Genomic DNA, 16,392 nt, shown 5'->3' with positions numbered 1-16,392 from the left:
CACCTAAAATGGTCTATTTAAGTTGTTATTCAAGTACTTGTTTATTGTGATTAGCATGAATGGGTAAGCTTGTTTCGACAATGAGTCGTTATCACTGTAAATAATGTTAAATTATTCTTTTAATGCTCAGTTTATCTTTTGAAAACTATTCTTTGATTTGAAAAAAAAATCATGCTGTTTTTCCATCAAAATCCAAGCCAAAGAAACATACTACAACATCGGCAAATCTTTTCCATGTTGCTTTCAATAACATTAACATATTTAAATGAGCTAAGGTAATTTGAACACGTTGGCATCATCAAGTTTTTGATTGGTTAATTAGCAATTTAACCTATTAGGTCAACTCTGCAAGACAAAAGAACATGGCGGATACCCTACATCGAGTGTTTATATGCAACCGGAATCAATTGCTTATGATGAAACTAAGTTGAATTTTATTTGCATTTCATAACAATTCAAAGAATTTATTTTTTTGTACGTTATTACAATCACTACTGAGTAATAATCAACAATTATGAAACGCAGCATGACTGGATTGAGCAACCATGAACATTTGCTGCTACACAATGCGGTTGTGTTAGTTTTTTTTTAGCTCCGCTGTCGACTTTGTCGAGCGGAGCTTATCATATGAGTGATTGTCCGTCGTCGTCCGTGTCAATGTTTTACTTTTTCGACTTCTTCTTGAAAACTACAAGCCTGAATGCTTTGATACTTGGTGTATATGTACCTTGGGTAGACCTCTCTTAGGTTTGTTCATTTCATGTTGATATCTTCAATTCTCTAATTTTGGTGAATATTTTTGTCATTTTTGGTAAAAAGTGATATTTTCGACTTCTTGTTAAAAACCAAAAGTTCAATTGCTTTGATATTACATATATAGATACTACATGTAGACCTTTCTCAGATTTGTTCATTTCGTGATATCTTCAATTCTCTAATTTTGGTGAATATTTTTGTCATTTTTGGTAAAAAGTGATATTTTCGACTTCTTGTTAAAAAACGCAAGTCAGATTGCTTTGATATTACATATACAGGTACTATATGTGGACCTCTCTCAGATTTATTCATTTTGTGATGATATCTTCAATTCTCTAATTTTGGTGAATATTTTTGTAGTTTTTGGTAAAAAATGTTATTTTCGACTTCTTGTTATTAAAAACCAAAAGTTCAATTGCTTTGATATTACATATTTAGATACTACATGTAGACCTTTCTCAGATTTGTTCATTTCATGATGATATCTTCAATTCTCTAATTTTGGTGAATATTTTTGTCATTTTTGGTAGAAAGTGATATTTTCGACTTCTTGTTAAAAACCGCAAGTCCGATTGCTTTGATACTATACATATTGTTCATTTTCTAATGATGCATTCAGTTCTTTAATTGAAATGTGCATTGCTAACAGCGGAGCTATCTCAGCCTATAGGCTGCTTGTTGAAACTTTGTTTAGAATATACTTTCGTTACCCCAAAACGTACAGACCAATATTCACGTGAAATGCAGGGTCGAATGCTGTTCTACTTAGTAAACACACCCATGAGTGATTAGTGACCCGGATGCGTAGCGGCTGATCCTCAAGTTAATTTGGACGATGCTAGTCGATGAAGACACTCGTGTACACACGACGATTTGTTTATGAATAAATTAGCATAAATTATTGCTCAGAACCATGAAACTGGGTTCTTTGACCTGATAGGTCAAATTGATTTATTAACCAATCAGAATACTGGATTGTCCCAATGTGTTCAAATTACCACAGCTCATTTAAATATGTTAATGAGGGTTCTGTGACTTCACTGAATGGTGAACATAACACTGAGGGGATTTACCAATGTTGTTGTATGATCTTTTGGCATGACTTTCCAATGAATCAAGATATTAGTAGTTTTTGAAAGATAAACTGGAAGTGGAAGAAACGTTTTATGAAGATAACAGCTCATTGTTGAAACAAGAGTTTACCTATTCACTTTAAACGATAAACATTGCACTCTTGAGTGATGCAGTGACTTCAAAAAACCTACATTAGATCCTAATTTAGGCGAAATGTTTGAAAAATGAGTATGATAAATGAGTATTTATGACAGGCAATCATTTCACATAACTTGAGTATCGTGAAAATGGTTAAAAACTACTAAAACCAAAACTGGATGGTACAGTGGTTACCGTCTTCGCCTCACTTCAAGAAGGTTTTGTGTTCGATTCTTGGAGACCACTGATTACTGGGCAGTATAAATCAGTTTAAGTCTGTTCTGCTTTTAAAACACAGGGTATTCAGTTTGGCACATGTATACAGAAAAAAAAAATTTCAGAAGAGAACAGCAGTTACCTTTATTTCTTGGAAATGTTGCCGGGGGGGGGGGGTATCAAGGCACGAGGTACCCGGGAATGTAATCCTCTTTATTTTAAAAATAACATTTTGCAAGGGATGCTTTTATTTAGGTTTGTGATTGGAATTTTAGCAAAAACCAGTCAGTTTTGAAATGGCAGGCTGGTACATATGATATATAAAGTTAGTAGTAAACTGGTTCAACATTTCTTATGTCGCTGGTACTATTGTAGGTGAATCAGCTTCATTTTTAGGACTTACCAAATACTGGTCTTAAATTCAGCCCTATCTATTACAAAATCAATGAATTGAACCGTCATAGCATAGCAACTACTAAAAATCTTTTTTCAACTACTCTCTTTCTGACTGGCTTCTTAATTTGTTTGTATTTGTCAAATCAATTAAGGAATTATGAAAGTCTAAATATTTTGTGTCAAATTGTGATTTCAGGAAAAAATTTCAAAAAAAACGTGTAAATATTGTCACCAAAATGTTGTCCTGTCAGATCAAGTATAATTCTTTCCATAACAACATGTTACACAGTTTTTGTTGTTGCTTTTTTGAACAAAGTCTCCTTGCTATTTGATCTATCTTTTTTTTTTTCTTGCAGTGCACAGATGCAAGGATTGCTTTGTGAGGAGGCAGGACAATTCAGTGACAACGTAAAGTACTGCGGCTACTGTGAATATCATTATAACAAATTAGTACGAAACATTCAAAGACACACAGACACCGCTACTTACAAGCACATACAGGTGAGTAAGCTGTGACATTTTCTTGCAATTACAATCTTACTGTTGCAACCAGAAATCACATGATTTTCAGTGCTTGAAATGAACGTTTGTGCAGTTATCCAGAACATTTCAAAACATGATAGTGAAAATATTGGTTGTGTGATCAGATTCACTGTCTTTATTGTAGGTTCCTGCTCTAATATTTGAATGCTCTGCATTATCAAGCAGTTTTACTTATTCGTATGTAGTGATCAATTTCCAATTGAATCAATGAATCCTAATTTTCTAGTGATACATTGTACATTGCAATCCAACACATACAAATATATCGTTATTTATGATATATCATGAAAATATATTTTCCTTTTTTAAAGACTGGGACTGTTACAAGTGTGACTGTAGACAAAATGAGAGAAACATTAAATTCAACTCGTCAGAAATCAGTGAAAATAAACTTCACACAAAACGATCAAAATGTCTTTTTCAGCAAACATTAATTCCAGCTAAAATAAAGTATTCAACAGTACTTTGTGTGCATGTGTGTTGAGCATTTTCAAATACATGCAGGGTCGTCACTTTTTAATAATAATTAGATATCTCAACTAGGGGTAATCCTATGCTAGTTCTTGTTAAAATATACCAAGGCTATTGCTCTCAAGGAAATAACTTCAAACCCTGTTAAAGTACCAAAACTTAACTACTATGTGAATTGACACACATGATTGGATAACCTTTTGATGTGCATCAAATTTGGTTTGTTACAGCGTCAGTGATTGGCTGAAAGTCAGCTGAATAGACAATAACTTGAGTCACAATGCCATATTTAGCCATATTATCCATAGTACCCATTTTTTAACCATTTTAACGCTGAAGTTGTCAAATAATGTAGAAAAACTTTACAGGTTTGAATAAAAATGTAGAGTGATTGGTAAGAATGGTTAATAATCTCTTTGGAAGGCAAGAAATGTAAAATTGAATTTGACCCATGCGTTGATTTCAAGGCGACCAAGTTTCACTGTGACACTGTATTTTCGGCTTCCAATGTGCACGTCTTCTAGTTTGTTTTGTCTCAGTTTATCTTGTTGAATGACAGTATGGTCAAAGTTAATATTATTATAAAGTCAGGCTTTGGTTTGTGGAATATTTTTAGTCCCCGTTCGGACGCAGTCCAAAAACGGGGACTTATGTTTTGCCCTGTGTGCGTCCGTCCGTCCGTGCGTCCGTGATCACCTGTATCTCGAACATGCATGGACCGATTAAGTTCAAACTTCACTCATACATCACACATTATATGGGACATATGCACATGCATTTTTTTCATGATCCGATTAACGATAGCCGAATAGCGGCCATTTTAAGGCCGAAAATGCATCAAAATCGCACATTTTCACCATTCCGGACCCGGATCTCAGTTATGCATGGACGGATTTTGTTCAAATTTGGTACATACATTAAACATAATAGGACCTTGATGCACGTCATTTTTTTTTTTGGATCGGGTTCGAAATGGCCGACTGGCGGCCATTTTGTTTTAAAGAATTCAGTTCTGGATCCGTATCTGAGACATGCTTGGATTGATCGAGTTCAAACTTCACACACACAAGGTACATCATGTCACAAATATGTATGTGCATTTGTTTCATGATCTCATTAACGATAGCCAAATTGCGGCCACTTTAAGGCCGAAAATGCATTGAAATCGCACATTTTCACCATTCCGGACCCGGATCTCAGTTATGCATGGACGAATTTCATTCAAATTTGGTACATACATTAAACATAATAGGACCTTGATGCACGTCATTTTTTTTTTCGGATCAAGTTCGAAATAGCCGACTGGCGGCCATTTTGTTAAAGAATTCAGTTCTGGATCCGTATCCAAGACATGTCTGGATTGATCAAGTTCAAACTTCACACACACATGGTACATCATGTCACAAATAGATATGTGCATTTGTTTCATGATCTGCTTAACAATAGCGGAATGATGACCATTTTAAGGCCGAAAATGCATCAAAATCACGTATTTTCACAATTCCAGAACCGGATCTCAGTCATGCATGGATGGATTTTTTTCAGATTTAGCACAATGTTTTGTACGTATGCAGGTGCATTTCGGTCATGATCTGCTTTGAATGTATATGTCACTCAAATATGAACGGAACGGGGACGTGTCATTGACAATGACTTGTCATGTTCTTATTCACCATAAAAAAAAATAATATTATACAAGTTGTGAACACATCGTGACTAGTCAACAGTGAGAAAAGGGAAATCAAGCATTACCACTGATGTACTTTGCAAACCAGACATTTGTGGGGTCTGTCTGGCAGATTGGGTGCATATAAATATTAGGAAATAATAAAAAGAACAAACTGGAACTTCAGGCATGTTATTCACCATTCCTCAAATTCAGAAAAGGCATAACTGAAAATCAGTGTAAACCTCAGACCATGTTTTAGTCGTGTGTAAACACAGGTTAAGCAAGCAAGGTTGGGAACAAACCAGAAATTTTCCACTCGATTACAAACCACGGTCATAAAAAGCTAGCAGAAAATGAGTGGTGAATAAAACGGAGCGAGTGGGAGATTAGATGCAATGAGTCATAAAGGTATAAATAAAAATTCACTGCTATGAAATTTAATTTTTCTTGAATTTTAATTAACAGAAATTATATCAGGTTAATATTATATTGGTGCCATGTTATCAGTTATTTTATTTTGTGTTTTGTTTTTTTTTTGTAGAAAAAGGAAAAAGAAATCATAAAGGCAATTCCGGCCTTCAAGCATCACTACACAACAACTCCAGAGAAAGAGAAATGTGCGGAAAAGAAACCAGAAAAGTATAAGCAAAAAAGAAAGCATAGTGCAACTACTGAAGCTAGTACTGTCACCACTCATACTGAGTATGAGAAGACAAAAACTGACTCACTTGAAGGTGACACTGCATCATACTCCTCGACAAGCTCTTTGAAAAGCATGGAAGAAACCACGGCAAAGTTCACTAGTGCAAATTTCACTGAAATTGAATTTACATCTAACAAGCCACTGGATGACACGCCTCCGCAAGGTATGCCTTCAGAGTCTGCTGGGGCTCCGCAGAAATCAAAGAAACATTCAGGACAGAGAGGACGTAAATCTAGCAAGGGGTTGGTGTCCTCTGAAACTGCCAGCACCAGTGGACGATCTGATAGTCCTTGCTCTACCATGAGCCATATCAGTCAGCCTGATTTACCTAGTTTAGGTCTATCTGAAATTAATGCTAATGCATTGGAACATCGAGCCACGCCAAGTGACGACGGCTCTTCTACAAAGTCCAAGACAAAATCGCAGAGCAAATCCTCAAAAGAACCGTCACGAGAACCGACGCCGTCGAGATTACCTAGTGTTACCACGGAAACCATAGAACAGAGAGATTTGCCACCTGTGGCCGCTACATCCACGCCACCTCTTGCTGCCATGGAAACACCCGAATCTGTACCAGCTGAAGCAACAGTTGTGACGCCAACAAAAACATATGAGACTTCGTATGAGGAGTTTATGATGAAATATACCTCAAGTACTCACGGGGGTGAACTGGCCAATGGGCAAACTAAAAATAAAGAACCCACAGTTCCCCCGATTACAATAGTCAAGTCACCTGACAAACACGATAAAAAAAGACACCGTGTGAAAAAAAACAAAGCAGGACATCCTGGTCGACCAAAAACATCAAAAACTGTTAAGGATTTAATTCAAGAATCTTCGCAACCATCTCCGACCAAAAAATCCCGAAAATCAAGCCTATCATCGCCTAGTACTTCATTGAACACTATGAGCTCTGATATGACTGACCTCAGTAGTAGTCATCAATCGGGGCAGTTCCCCCCAAATCTGTTACCTCAGGATTCGCTTCCAAACACCCCTAATCTCAGCTTTTCCCAAAGTTCCTCTTCCCCGTTTGGATTATCTAGTTTGTTCCGGACCAGCGACAGCTTATCAGGGAGTCTCGCTAGCAGCTTAAGTCAGCAACAGCCCTATGAGAGCCAGCTGACCTCGTCAAACCCCACCATGCCAGCATTACAGCCAGAGAATATCTCTGATAACCAAACAAATCAAGGCAAGTTGTCTATTTATTGTGTCGTTTCATGTTCATTTCATTCCACGTAATTTTAAAACAAAATCATTTAATTTTGTGCTAGGAACTAAATTGTTAAAACTGCTGTGTTTTCACTTCCAAAATATTCTCCACACTCCAAAATTTTGTATGAAGCTAATTCTTAATTATTTATTTATTTTATTGTCCTAGTAATAATGTTTTAAGTGAAATTTATATAAAAAAATAAATATTACTATTGGAGGGATTGCATATGTTACCATGCTATTAATAGCTTCTATTACCAGCCTGTTTTATCAACCTTAAACAAGTAAAGATTTAAAATCAACCGATGAAAATATCATGGAAAGGACATAAAATACAATATTCCAATTGTTAGCAATTATTAATGAATATATTTGATTGTTTTATGTTAGTTTGATACTACTTTCAGCTCGGGAATTGTCTGTGTTATTCATGTTGACCTTGTATGAATTATCAGTACAAGTACATGTGTGTAAAACATGTATAATAAATAATATGGTTATTACTGTGCCACCAGAATGCACCGACACATTTGCCAAAATAATTATTCTGCTCCCTAGCTGCGTCATTATTCTGTGTTCTCATTCTGCATGATTGTCAATCAACAATGTAGTTTTGCTATCACATGTATTGTTGAAACAATGTTTGATTTCATTTTACTTGTATGTTTATTTCAGTTGAAATTTATTAGTTTGAGAAGTGTTGGGTGTATTTTTAATTTAATTTAATTACTTTTCATCCAAGTAAAATATTGTAAATATTTTAAATTAGGCATCATGTACTAGTAAAAAAATACCTTGATTTGATTCTAAAATAGGCGTCATGAACAGTTGAAAAATTTACAGTCCAACGACAAAAATTGTTGGTACATAGAATTTCCACATGGTACTGTAGAATACTTTATTTTCACTTGTAATTAATTTTTGCTATTTTTGCTGAAGGAATGATTCAGTGAAAATAAAATCTGTATGCCTTTTTTCCTATATTTTACATTCAACTCATCAGAAATCAGTGAAAATAAATTCCATACAAAAGACCCAAATAGCCTTTTCAGAGAAAATTAATTCTAGCTGAAATAAAGTATTTTACAGTATTGTTCATTTACTTCAATTTTGTTGGTAATTAAAAGTATGGAGAAAGTTTCAAATAATAACAAACATGAGCATATTGCATTTCACACATAAATATTGAACTTGCTTGTTGTGCGAAGCACACAATGGGAGTCTTTGCAGTTAGAATGTCTGTATGTATGTGTGTGTGTGTGTGTGTGTGTGTGTGTGTGTGTGTGTGTGTGTGTCCGTCTGTTCCACTGATATCTCAAGAACCATACATTGATTTTTGATGAAACTTGGTGCATATATGCTCTGGGCCAATGCGCAGATTTTATTAGGTTTTGGTAGAACCATGCATATTAATTACCTAATTTGCATGATAATTATTTTTCTGTTGTCATGATTATAATGAGATAGAACAAATTTATTGGTTTCATTGTTGGCTCACACAAACACTAGATGATATGTTTTTTCTATGCGTGAGTTGACCGAAAACTACCTCCATTGGCCTGAAAAGTAAAATCAGTTATTAACCAATCAGAAAACTGGATTGTATTTGCCTTTGTGCATACTTTGTGATATTCTCATTGTAACTTAAAAATGTATATATTAATGCTAGTCTATATGTATATATATTAGACCAGTGGATTGAAAAAAATTAATAAATGTCGATAATAAATAAATAATATACTTTGTTTAGCTTCTGGCCAATCTGGCACCGTCTCTTGAATTCTTAGAGGCATAGAGTCGCAATAACTGCACATGAAATTAAAATTACCTACAGTTTACACCCAATAGCAGCAGAATGAAAAAGCAGGTTAAGATCTAATTTTAGAACTCCAATCTTTTGTCTTTTTTTTAGGTATACTATATTTAATCAAATAGAAATTTTACTATATAACCAGTAAATCATATTTAACAAAATCAACCAGAATCAGGTAAACTGAACTGCCATCTTGATAGTCTAGTGTTTCGTTTGGACTAGGTTCTGTACTTTTGCCAATACGATTTTCTCCGTCTCTCTCTGCATGTACATACATTTATTTATTTATTTTCCTTCAGATACCAGAGAGACTTTGACTGCCACTTCATCTAATGGACTGTTAATTGGACCGCAAAGACCTCAATCTAGTAACAGCCAAAGTAACGATATGGACCAAAGTTTTATGTAAGTTTAATTTGAACCAATGAAACATTTTACATTTGACTTGAAATTATGTTAACTTAGTTCTTATCTTTTAAATTTTAGCTCTAAAATTTATTTCAGTGATGACCTAATGTCAGGGTAATTCTGGGTTTTGTTTGGCTCTTTGTGTGACCTGGTTATTCAGCAGTAAAAATCAGAGTATAGTCTGCCCCGCCTTCCAAACATGTTGTATTATCGATTTTGGGGAATTGAATGCACTCACACCTGCAATTGGCACTAAATATGTAAAAAAAATTCAGAAGAGACAGCAGTGACTTCAGTGTCTGGAAATGTTCCTTTACACAGTTTAAAAAGAGAAAGAAACAAATTTGTGTGTATTTCGTCATCAAATGTAAATCACAGGTGTATATGTACACGCTTCTCAGAATAGACAGTGAATAGACTTAGTGGGCATTCTTATCGCCATTGTGTGTTGATTTCAATATATGTAATGCTATAAATTTATAAACTGGATGAAAAATACATCTCATCCTCACAAAATAAATACATTACATGTGATGTGTTGAATCCTATAAAGTGATGCAACATAGAACAGTAATAATCATCCGACCTGTGATGGCAGTATTTTTTTTTTGTATGCGTCTAACATAAAAAACAAGTTTCCTGTTGCTTTAACATATCACCGGCGCCATTTTCCCCATTAATTTTGGCTACATGTAGAATATTTCGCAGACATTGTAAATATCAAATGTTAGACCTCTGCTTCACAAAATAAAACTTAATTTTTGTGAAAGAAAAAGAACATCACCATGTGGTGAAATCAAAGTGCGAATATTCCCAGGAGCAAAAATTGAACTCTTTCCTTATTAGTCCCAGTTTATGACTAATTGCGTCTTTTTTCATTTATCATAGACCTCCATTTCCGGCCACCATGGAAGAACTTTTAGAAAGACAGTGGGAACAAGGATCAGAGTTTCTCATGCAACAAGGGGCACATTTTGACAGTAAGTACTTTGGATACGTGTACCAAAATTTCTACCAATAGACTGTTAACAGTGTTTTCTGTACAAAGCAGTCCTACTAATTAATGCACTGTGGAACTGTCCGGACACACACAGGAATGAGCAGGGTGGAATAAGTAACGCGCAGGGCAGCGACAGCAATCCTGGTACTGTATAGTGTTCATTTATGCTCAAAATTTGAAAAGTCGTGAATTCTAGCAGCTATCCACAGTTTTTATGATTGATGCCCGGGCATTTTGGCAAGTGGACTCTGCCATTTTGTTTACTAATGCTAGTTGGTGTTCAACAATAGGACAATACCATTCAATTCGTAGGGATGACAACGACAAATGCTGCCCCACACATTACTTATTTCCCTCTATTTGTTCCTGTGCGTGTTTCGGAGAGTCCACGCATGTCCGCGCGTTAATTAGTAGGACCCAAACGAAGTGTTGCGGTCTTTATGTTTAAGCTGTTTTTGTTTAACATTGTACCTTACCACTCTGCTCTGTTAGTGCATGCGTTTACACAAATATAACAGAGGTGTGTGTGTGTGTGGTAATAACAAGTCATATTTGAATGATCCAGTGTATGATAACTAGATGCATTTCTAATACAGTACGTATTTTGTGTTTAGTTTCATCATTACTATCTTGCTTACACCAACTCCGGGCTGAAAACCAAAGATTGGAAGACCACATTAAGAACCTTGTTGCCAGACGAGATCATTTACTGGCTGTCAATGCAAGACTATCTGTACCACTAGCAAATTCAAGTGCAACTGCCACTGACAATGGCCCTAATCCACAGGGTGCTGGTCGAAGTCCACGGTTGAATAACATGATTCCGTCTGACCCGCCGCAAGCTCAGGTAAGAAACCTGTCTCAACCAAACAACCCCTCTCTAATCCCAGAATTGACAGGTCTTAAATGTATTAAAAAGAACTTAAGCCAATTTCGTTCTCTTCAAAGCTGTATTCACATGTTCATATATGTGAAATATTGAACCCAGAATAAGATCAAATCATAAAATAAGAAATTTTATTCTGAGAGTACTAGGGGCTCTTATCCTGTAGACAAAACACCCAAAAAGCGTATTCAGCGAAAATTAGTTCCAGCTAAAATAAAGTATTTTACAGTAACCTTCCAGAACAAATCAAGCATCCAAACTCACTGAATGTCTTTAGCTTAATTTGAGAGGCTTTGAATAAATCTACAATCTGTCTTCAATGTTCTGAACATTTTGTAACCATTTCTAACCGTGTTCATGACTTACTGTTTATGTTTACTTCAGCTGTGGAAGTCAACTAAAATATGAAGTTGTTAGTATTTTAGGATATATTCTGACATCATAATAAAAGTGATTTCCTGTTTTATTTTATAATATTTCTGTAATTATGTTGCTAAAACAGATTTTAAACTCACAAATTATCATACTTAAAAATTACATAAAAACCTGTGGAAGAATTCTAATTGGTTCCAATTAGTTCTTAGTGCAGTGTTCTCCACAAATAAAATTTAAAGAGGGCGCCAATTTGCATATAATTAGCATATTTAATTTGCATATAATTAGCATACTAATCAAACATTTCAAAGGAAATTCTTAGCACTTTTATATTTACATCAATTAAATACTGTGTACATGTACTATATTAATGTTCTTGAATTATTTTGATAAGTTAAACCACTTGATGTGTAAAAAAATATCAACTTTGACAAATGAAGAATATCAATTTTATTCTTTGTAAAAGTGTAATGGAACAAGTTGTGAAAAATTAGCCTTTCATTTATTTCTTTTAAATTTCTTTCAAATATTTACATTTTTATAGGTTTTATAAATGCACTGAGATATTGTAATAGTTGAAAACCCCAAGTAATAAGAAGAAGAATATTTTCACATAACAAAATTACCATTTAAAAGAAAAAGAAAAAATCGAATCCGATGACTGTAAATAAATTATCATTATGTTGATTGCACTGTGGGTACTGAGGACAAACGTCAAATCAGATACCGTGACATCTATGTTGTTTCAGTGTTTACCATACGTTTTGTTTTGGTGATTTATTTGATGATTCTTTTTACTTTTCGCCAATAAAAGGCAAGTAACAAGCAATTGGACCAATAAATTGTTGCTGGTTCTCCTGTTCTTAAGTATCTAAGCTAATTCAGGAATGATGAGAAAACTTGTTTTGACTATCCCATTGCATGATTAACGCAATGCTTGTGACAATCACTTCACACACGGTTACTAAAAAAGACGGTTAGGAAACGCTATTGTTAAAAGGTGTGAATCTGCCTAATTCCTCAAGGATGCGTGTCGCTCTGTGTACGCCGTCTATTGCTCGAAATTTCAAGGCCCACCATTTTGTTTCATTTTTGTGTCGATCACTTGATGTTCCGCGAATTTGAAATTTTAAGCTCGTTTTCGATAGAATATCCTTGTTTAGTGCACAAACTCTACGAAGAACTACACGTACATTTTGGATGAGTACTCTTTGTGACTGTGATAACATTCAGAATCGAGAATCGTCATTTATCGTTTTCACTGTTGTCATGAAAGTAAGCTTGGGTCCCGGAAGAAAAAGTAATGAAATTTCTAACCCCTAAGTCACTATTTTAAAATACATTATATTATAAAAAATACTACCAAATGAATTTTTAGTATACTACTGTGCGTACTTATGAAGGTTGTGTGCGATTTGGGGGCTTAGAGTAAATTTTATCGTTTTGCTTTCGCGTCACTGTATCAGCCATTTTGTTAAAAGTCGTAACACTTTTTTTGTAGACGCCGTAGAAATCGTTGAAAATGTATTCAATATTTCCCGCCAGTTTCATAAAACGCCTGTTTAATTGTTTTTGTCTGTCCTTGTTTAATTTTTTTGGTAATTTTTCATGTTGCAATATTTAGCGTGCCGTTAAATAAAGTTTTAGTCCACGCTACAATTTTTGAACACATTGAACTGTTGATACAACTTTCTAGCAGTCTCTTCGCCAAATCAGTTTTTCAAACCCTTTTTAACCATTCTTAATTTCATTGGAACTGCCTGTTGTTGCATATTTGGTCTGCTTACATGCATTTTGGGTTATTTCAGTTATATTATCGCATATTTTTGTTTATTTCCAACAAAATGAATGTGGTATCATGGCTCCTCATTAAAACTTTCGCATGGCTGAAATATAAACACTTGTATGGTTTCTTTGACGTCCTTTTTCTGATCATGTTTTGTTGGTTTTTTTAGTTCAGTTTTCTGCTGATCTTGTTCTTTAGAAAAGAAAATGCCAAACAAGACAGGCAAATTTGTATTGAGTTTAAACCGAGCGACAGTTTTGTCAGGATTCACTGGAACAACATACACTTTAGTATTACTGAAAGTATCGACAGAGACACAATAAAATGGCGTGCAGTTGTTGATTGCAATGAACTCTGGGAAAAATGACGTCATATTTGCGTGATTTCCTGTCTACATTTTATGTTAATGATTTATCACAGATTAGTACGTCTTTTCTTTCAAATGTTTACCCGCGACACGCATCCAATGAAAAGAACATGGTTCGTTTCCTAACCGTCTTTTTTAGTAACCGTGCCTCACCCATCCATTCATTGTTTTTTGTTTATTTATTCAGCCAGTTTTTCCCCAGACCCCTAGTTGTCACCTATGCCACTATCTGTCTCTTAGTTCTTTGTTTTATCGCCTGTCAATTAATAAGAGGTCTCTCAATAACGTCGTCGGGACATCTTCCGGGACTGTGAAACAGCCTGTCACCGAAAACAAAGGAGGGTGCTGAAGATAAATAGAGGGGCGCTACAAATTGAAGAGGGGCGCAAATAAATTAAAGAGGGGCGCTTCGCCCCTCTTAAACTCCTCGTGGAGAACACTGAATACTCAACTAACAATACAATGTATTTGATCGGGGCGGGAAATGTGAATGCAGGGCGCTTGTTGACCGATGCAGGGCGCATGACTACCTATGCAGGGCACTGCGCCCTGCTAAAACCCCTCGTGGAGAACACTGTAGTTGTATATATATGTGCTTTCTTAAATAATGGAAATGTGTCTTTGGTCAAAAGAGTCGTTTCCTGTATAGCCATTAGGCTCCTTCTGTTCAAATTTTTAGGACGCATGACTTTTTTATTCATGCTGCAACTGGGTCTGAGTGAATTTCGAACAATGAAATATTACATACTTTGTAGGTTTGTAGCACTCATTCAAAGCAGAAATCAAATAGCAATGCATAGTAGGATTAACAATTAATACAATAAATAACTTCATCGATAAACAGTACAATATAATAATTCCCAAATGTAAATTTTAATACTCTAAAATGGCTGATTTTAAAAAATAAATTTTGCCGACAATAGAAATTTAGGTGAATGCCCTTACATAATTTATATGTCAAGATTAGCCTGGTGTTATTAAAATACTTCCACAATCAAAACAGGGTCTACCCTATTGGAGATGTGCTTCTAATGACCATAGTGCAGTTGTCTTGGGTGTGTGTGCGGTAGTCTGTTTTTAAAATGACGTCTCGTTTTCGGTGTATTGTATATTTCATTCTTTTTACCTTGTATAGGAGCCAAATCCCAATCCTGCCAGTTCTCTGAACGCAGCACTGAACCAATCAAGAAGTCCTGGAAGCAGTGCGCATTCTAACAGTCCAGCATCGCAGCTGACGCCTTCCGTACATGGGCCATCACAGCTACAACCAGGACAGATTCCAACTTCTCCTTTATATCCTCATCACCATTCCCATCAACCACCAACTCTTCCAGTTCACCACCATCAACAACAACCTCATCCTCACCAACAAGTTGCACCATCTCAGCAGCAGCAGCAGCAGCAGCAGCAGCAGCAACATCATCAACAACAGCAACAGCAGCAGCAACAACAACAACAACAACATCATCACCAGCAACATCAGCAGCAGCAGCAACAGCAGCAGCAGCAGCAGCAACAACAACAACGACATCATCCATCTCAGGTCTCTCCTCAGCAACACCAAAAGAGCCATCAAGGACCACCTCATTCACATCCTTCTATGCAGCCTCCCATAGGACACCCTTCCAATTTACAACCAGGGGTTCCTTCAGCTGCATCAATACATGGCCAGCAGTTTGCTGAAGGAAGAATGGCGACTCACCAACAGGAAAGGTGGGTATTTCTATTTCCTTTACGAGAAGTGCATATTTCTTCTTGGTGAGGAAGTTGTTATCCACAATCAAAAATGCATCATGGGGGGCGTAATTTACATAAATCAGCATATTAATTTGCCTATAATTTACATATTACAATCTTCCCCAAACAAATGAATTTGTAGTCTTGTATTTTACGCAATGTTTGAAGTCAGTGATTTAAATTCTCAAAAGAAATCCAGTTAATAAAATGTGCATGAAAACACATGCTTTTGATTTTGTTTTACAAGGCTAAACAAGTACAAAAAATAATTGCATCATATTATAGAAAAAAATATGAAGTGATTTATCAACGAAGCCAAATAAACAACAGCACTGTATACAAAATAACTTGCATAATATACTTAAAATTATTGAGCACTATTTATTGTTGTGTAAGATATAAAGCTTGTGTATTTTGACTTTCCTGGGATATGAAGTCTGATCCAATATAAAATAATGAGGCCACAACATTTTGTCATAGGGAACTTTAATTCCAGAAGGAATTATAGTGATTCCTGTCAACAAGTCTGCTCGAAATTCATCATGGAGAATGGAAACCTTGTTGCTATTTTCAAATGGAAAGCATTATTACGCAATCAGTGTACATGTACATATGAGTGACAACTTTTCTGAATATGTTGTCGTCGTCGTCTTCTTGAAATTGTATCAGGTTGACCCCCTGATCTGCATAGTTATGAATATTCAAATATCATATACCCAGAAAGACAATAAATGACATCGCGTTTCAGATAGCTCTATGTGCAGCATGTCTGTCTAAGCCTTCGTTGTGTGAGCTCAGAGTTCAACCCAGCCTTTGTGGTTTCTGCTGAGCATAGTATG

At 35.5% G+C, this 16,392-nt stretch overlaps 1 protein-coding gene across 1 annotated transcript in view; it reads left to right on the top strand.

The window, feature by feature from the left end:
- Window positions 1-16,392, top strand: part of LOC102810265 (protein AF-10-like) — a 41,048-nt gene that overhangs the window by 16,062 nt on the left and 8,594 nt on the right. Inside the window, exons 6-11 of the mRNA XM_085501377.1 lie at window positions 2,937-3,081; window positions 5,805-7,158; window positions 9,294-9,399; window positions 10,291-10,382; window positions 11,017-11,249; window positions 14,952-15,529. Coding sequence (XP_085357503.1) covers window positions 2,937-3,081; window positions 5,805-7,158; window positions 9,294-9,399; window positions 10,291-10,382; window positions 11,017-11,249; window positions 14,952-15,529 — 2,508 coding nt within the window. The remainder of the gene's footprint in view (window positions 1-2,936; window positions 3,082-5,804; window positions 7,159-9,293; window positions 9,400-10,290; window positions 10,383-11,016; window positions 11,250-14,951; window positions 15,530-16,392) is intronic.

Source organism: Saccoglossus kowalevskii, chromosome 7 (assembly GCF_978046115.1).
Source record: "Saccoglossus kowalevskii chromosome 7, keSacKowa6.1, whole genome shotgun sequence".
In the NCBI taxonomy this organism is placed as follows: domain Eukaryota; kingdom Metazoa; phylum Hemichordata; class Enteropneusta; family Harrimaniidae; genus Saccoglossus; species Saccoglossus kowalevskii.
Note: the sequence above shows the minus strand (reverse complement) of the source record. Positions and strands in the feature narration are given on the sequence as shown.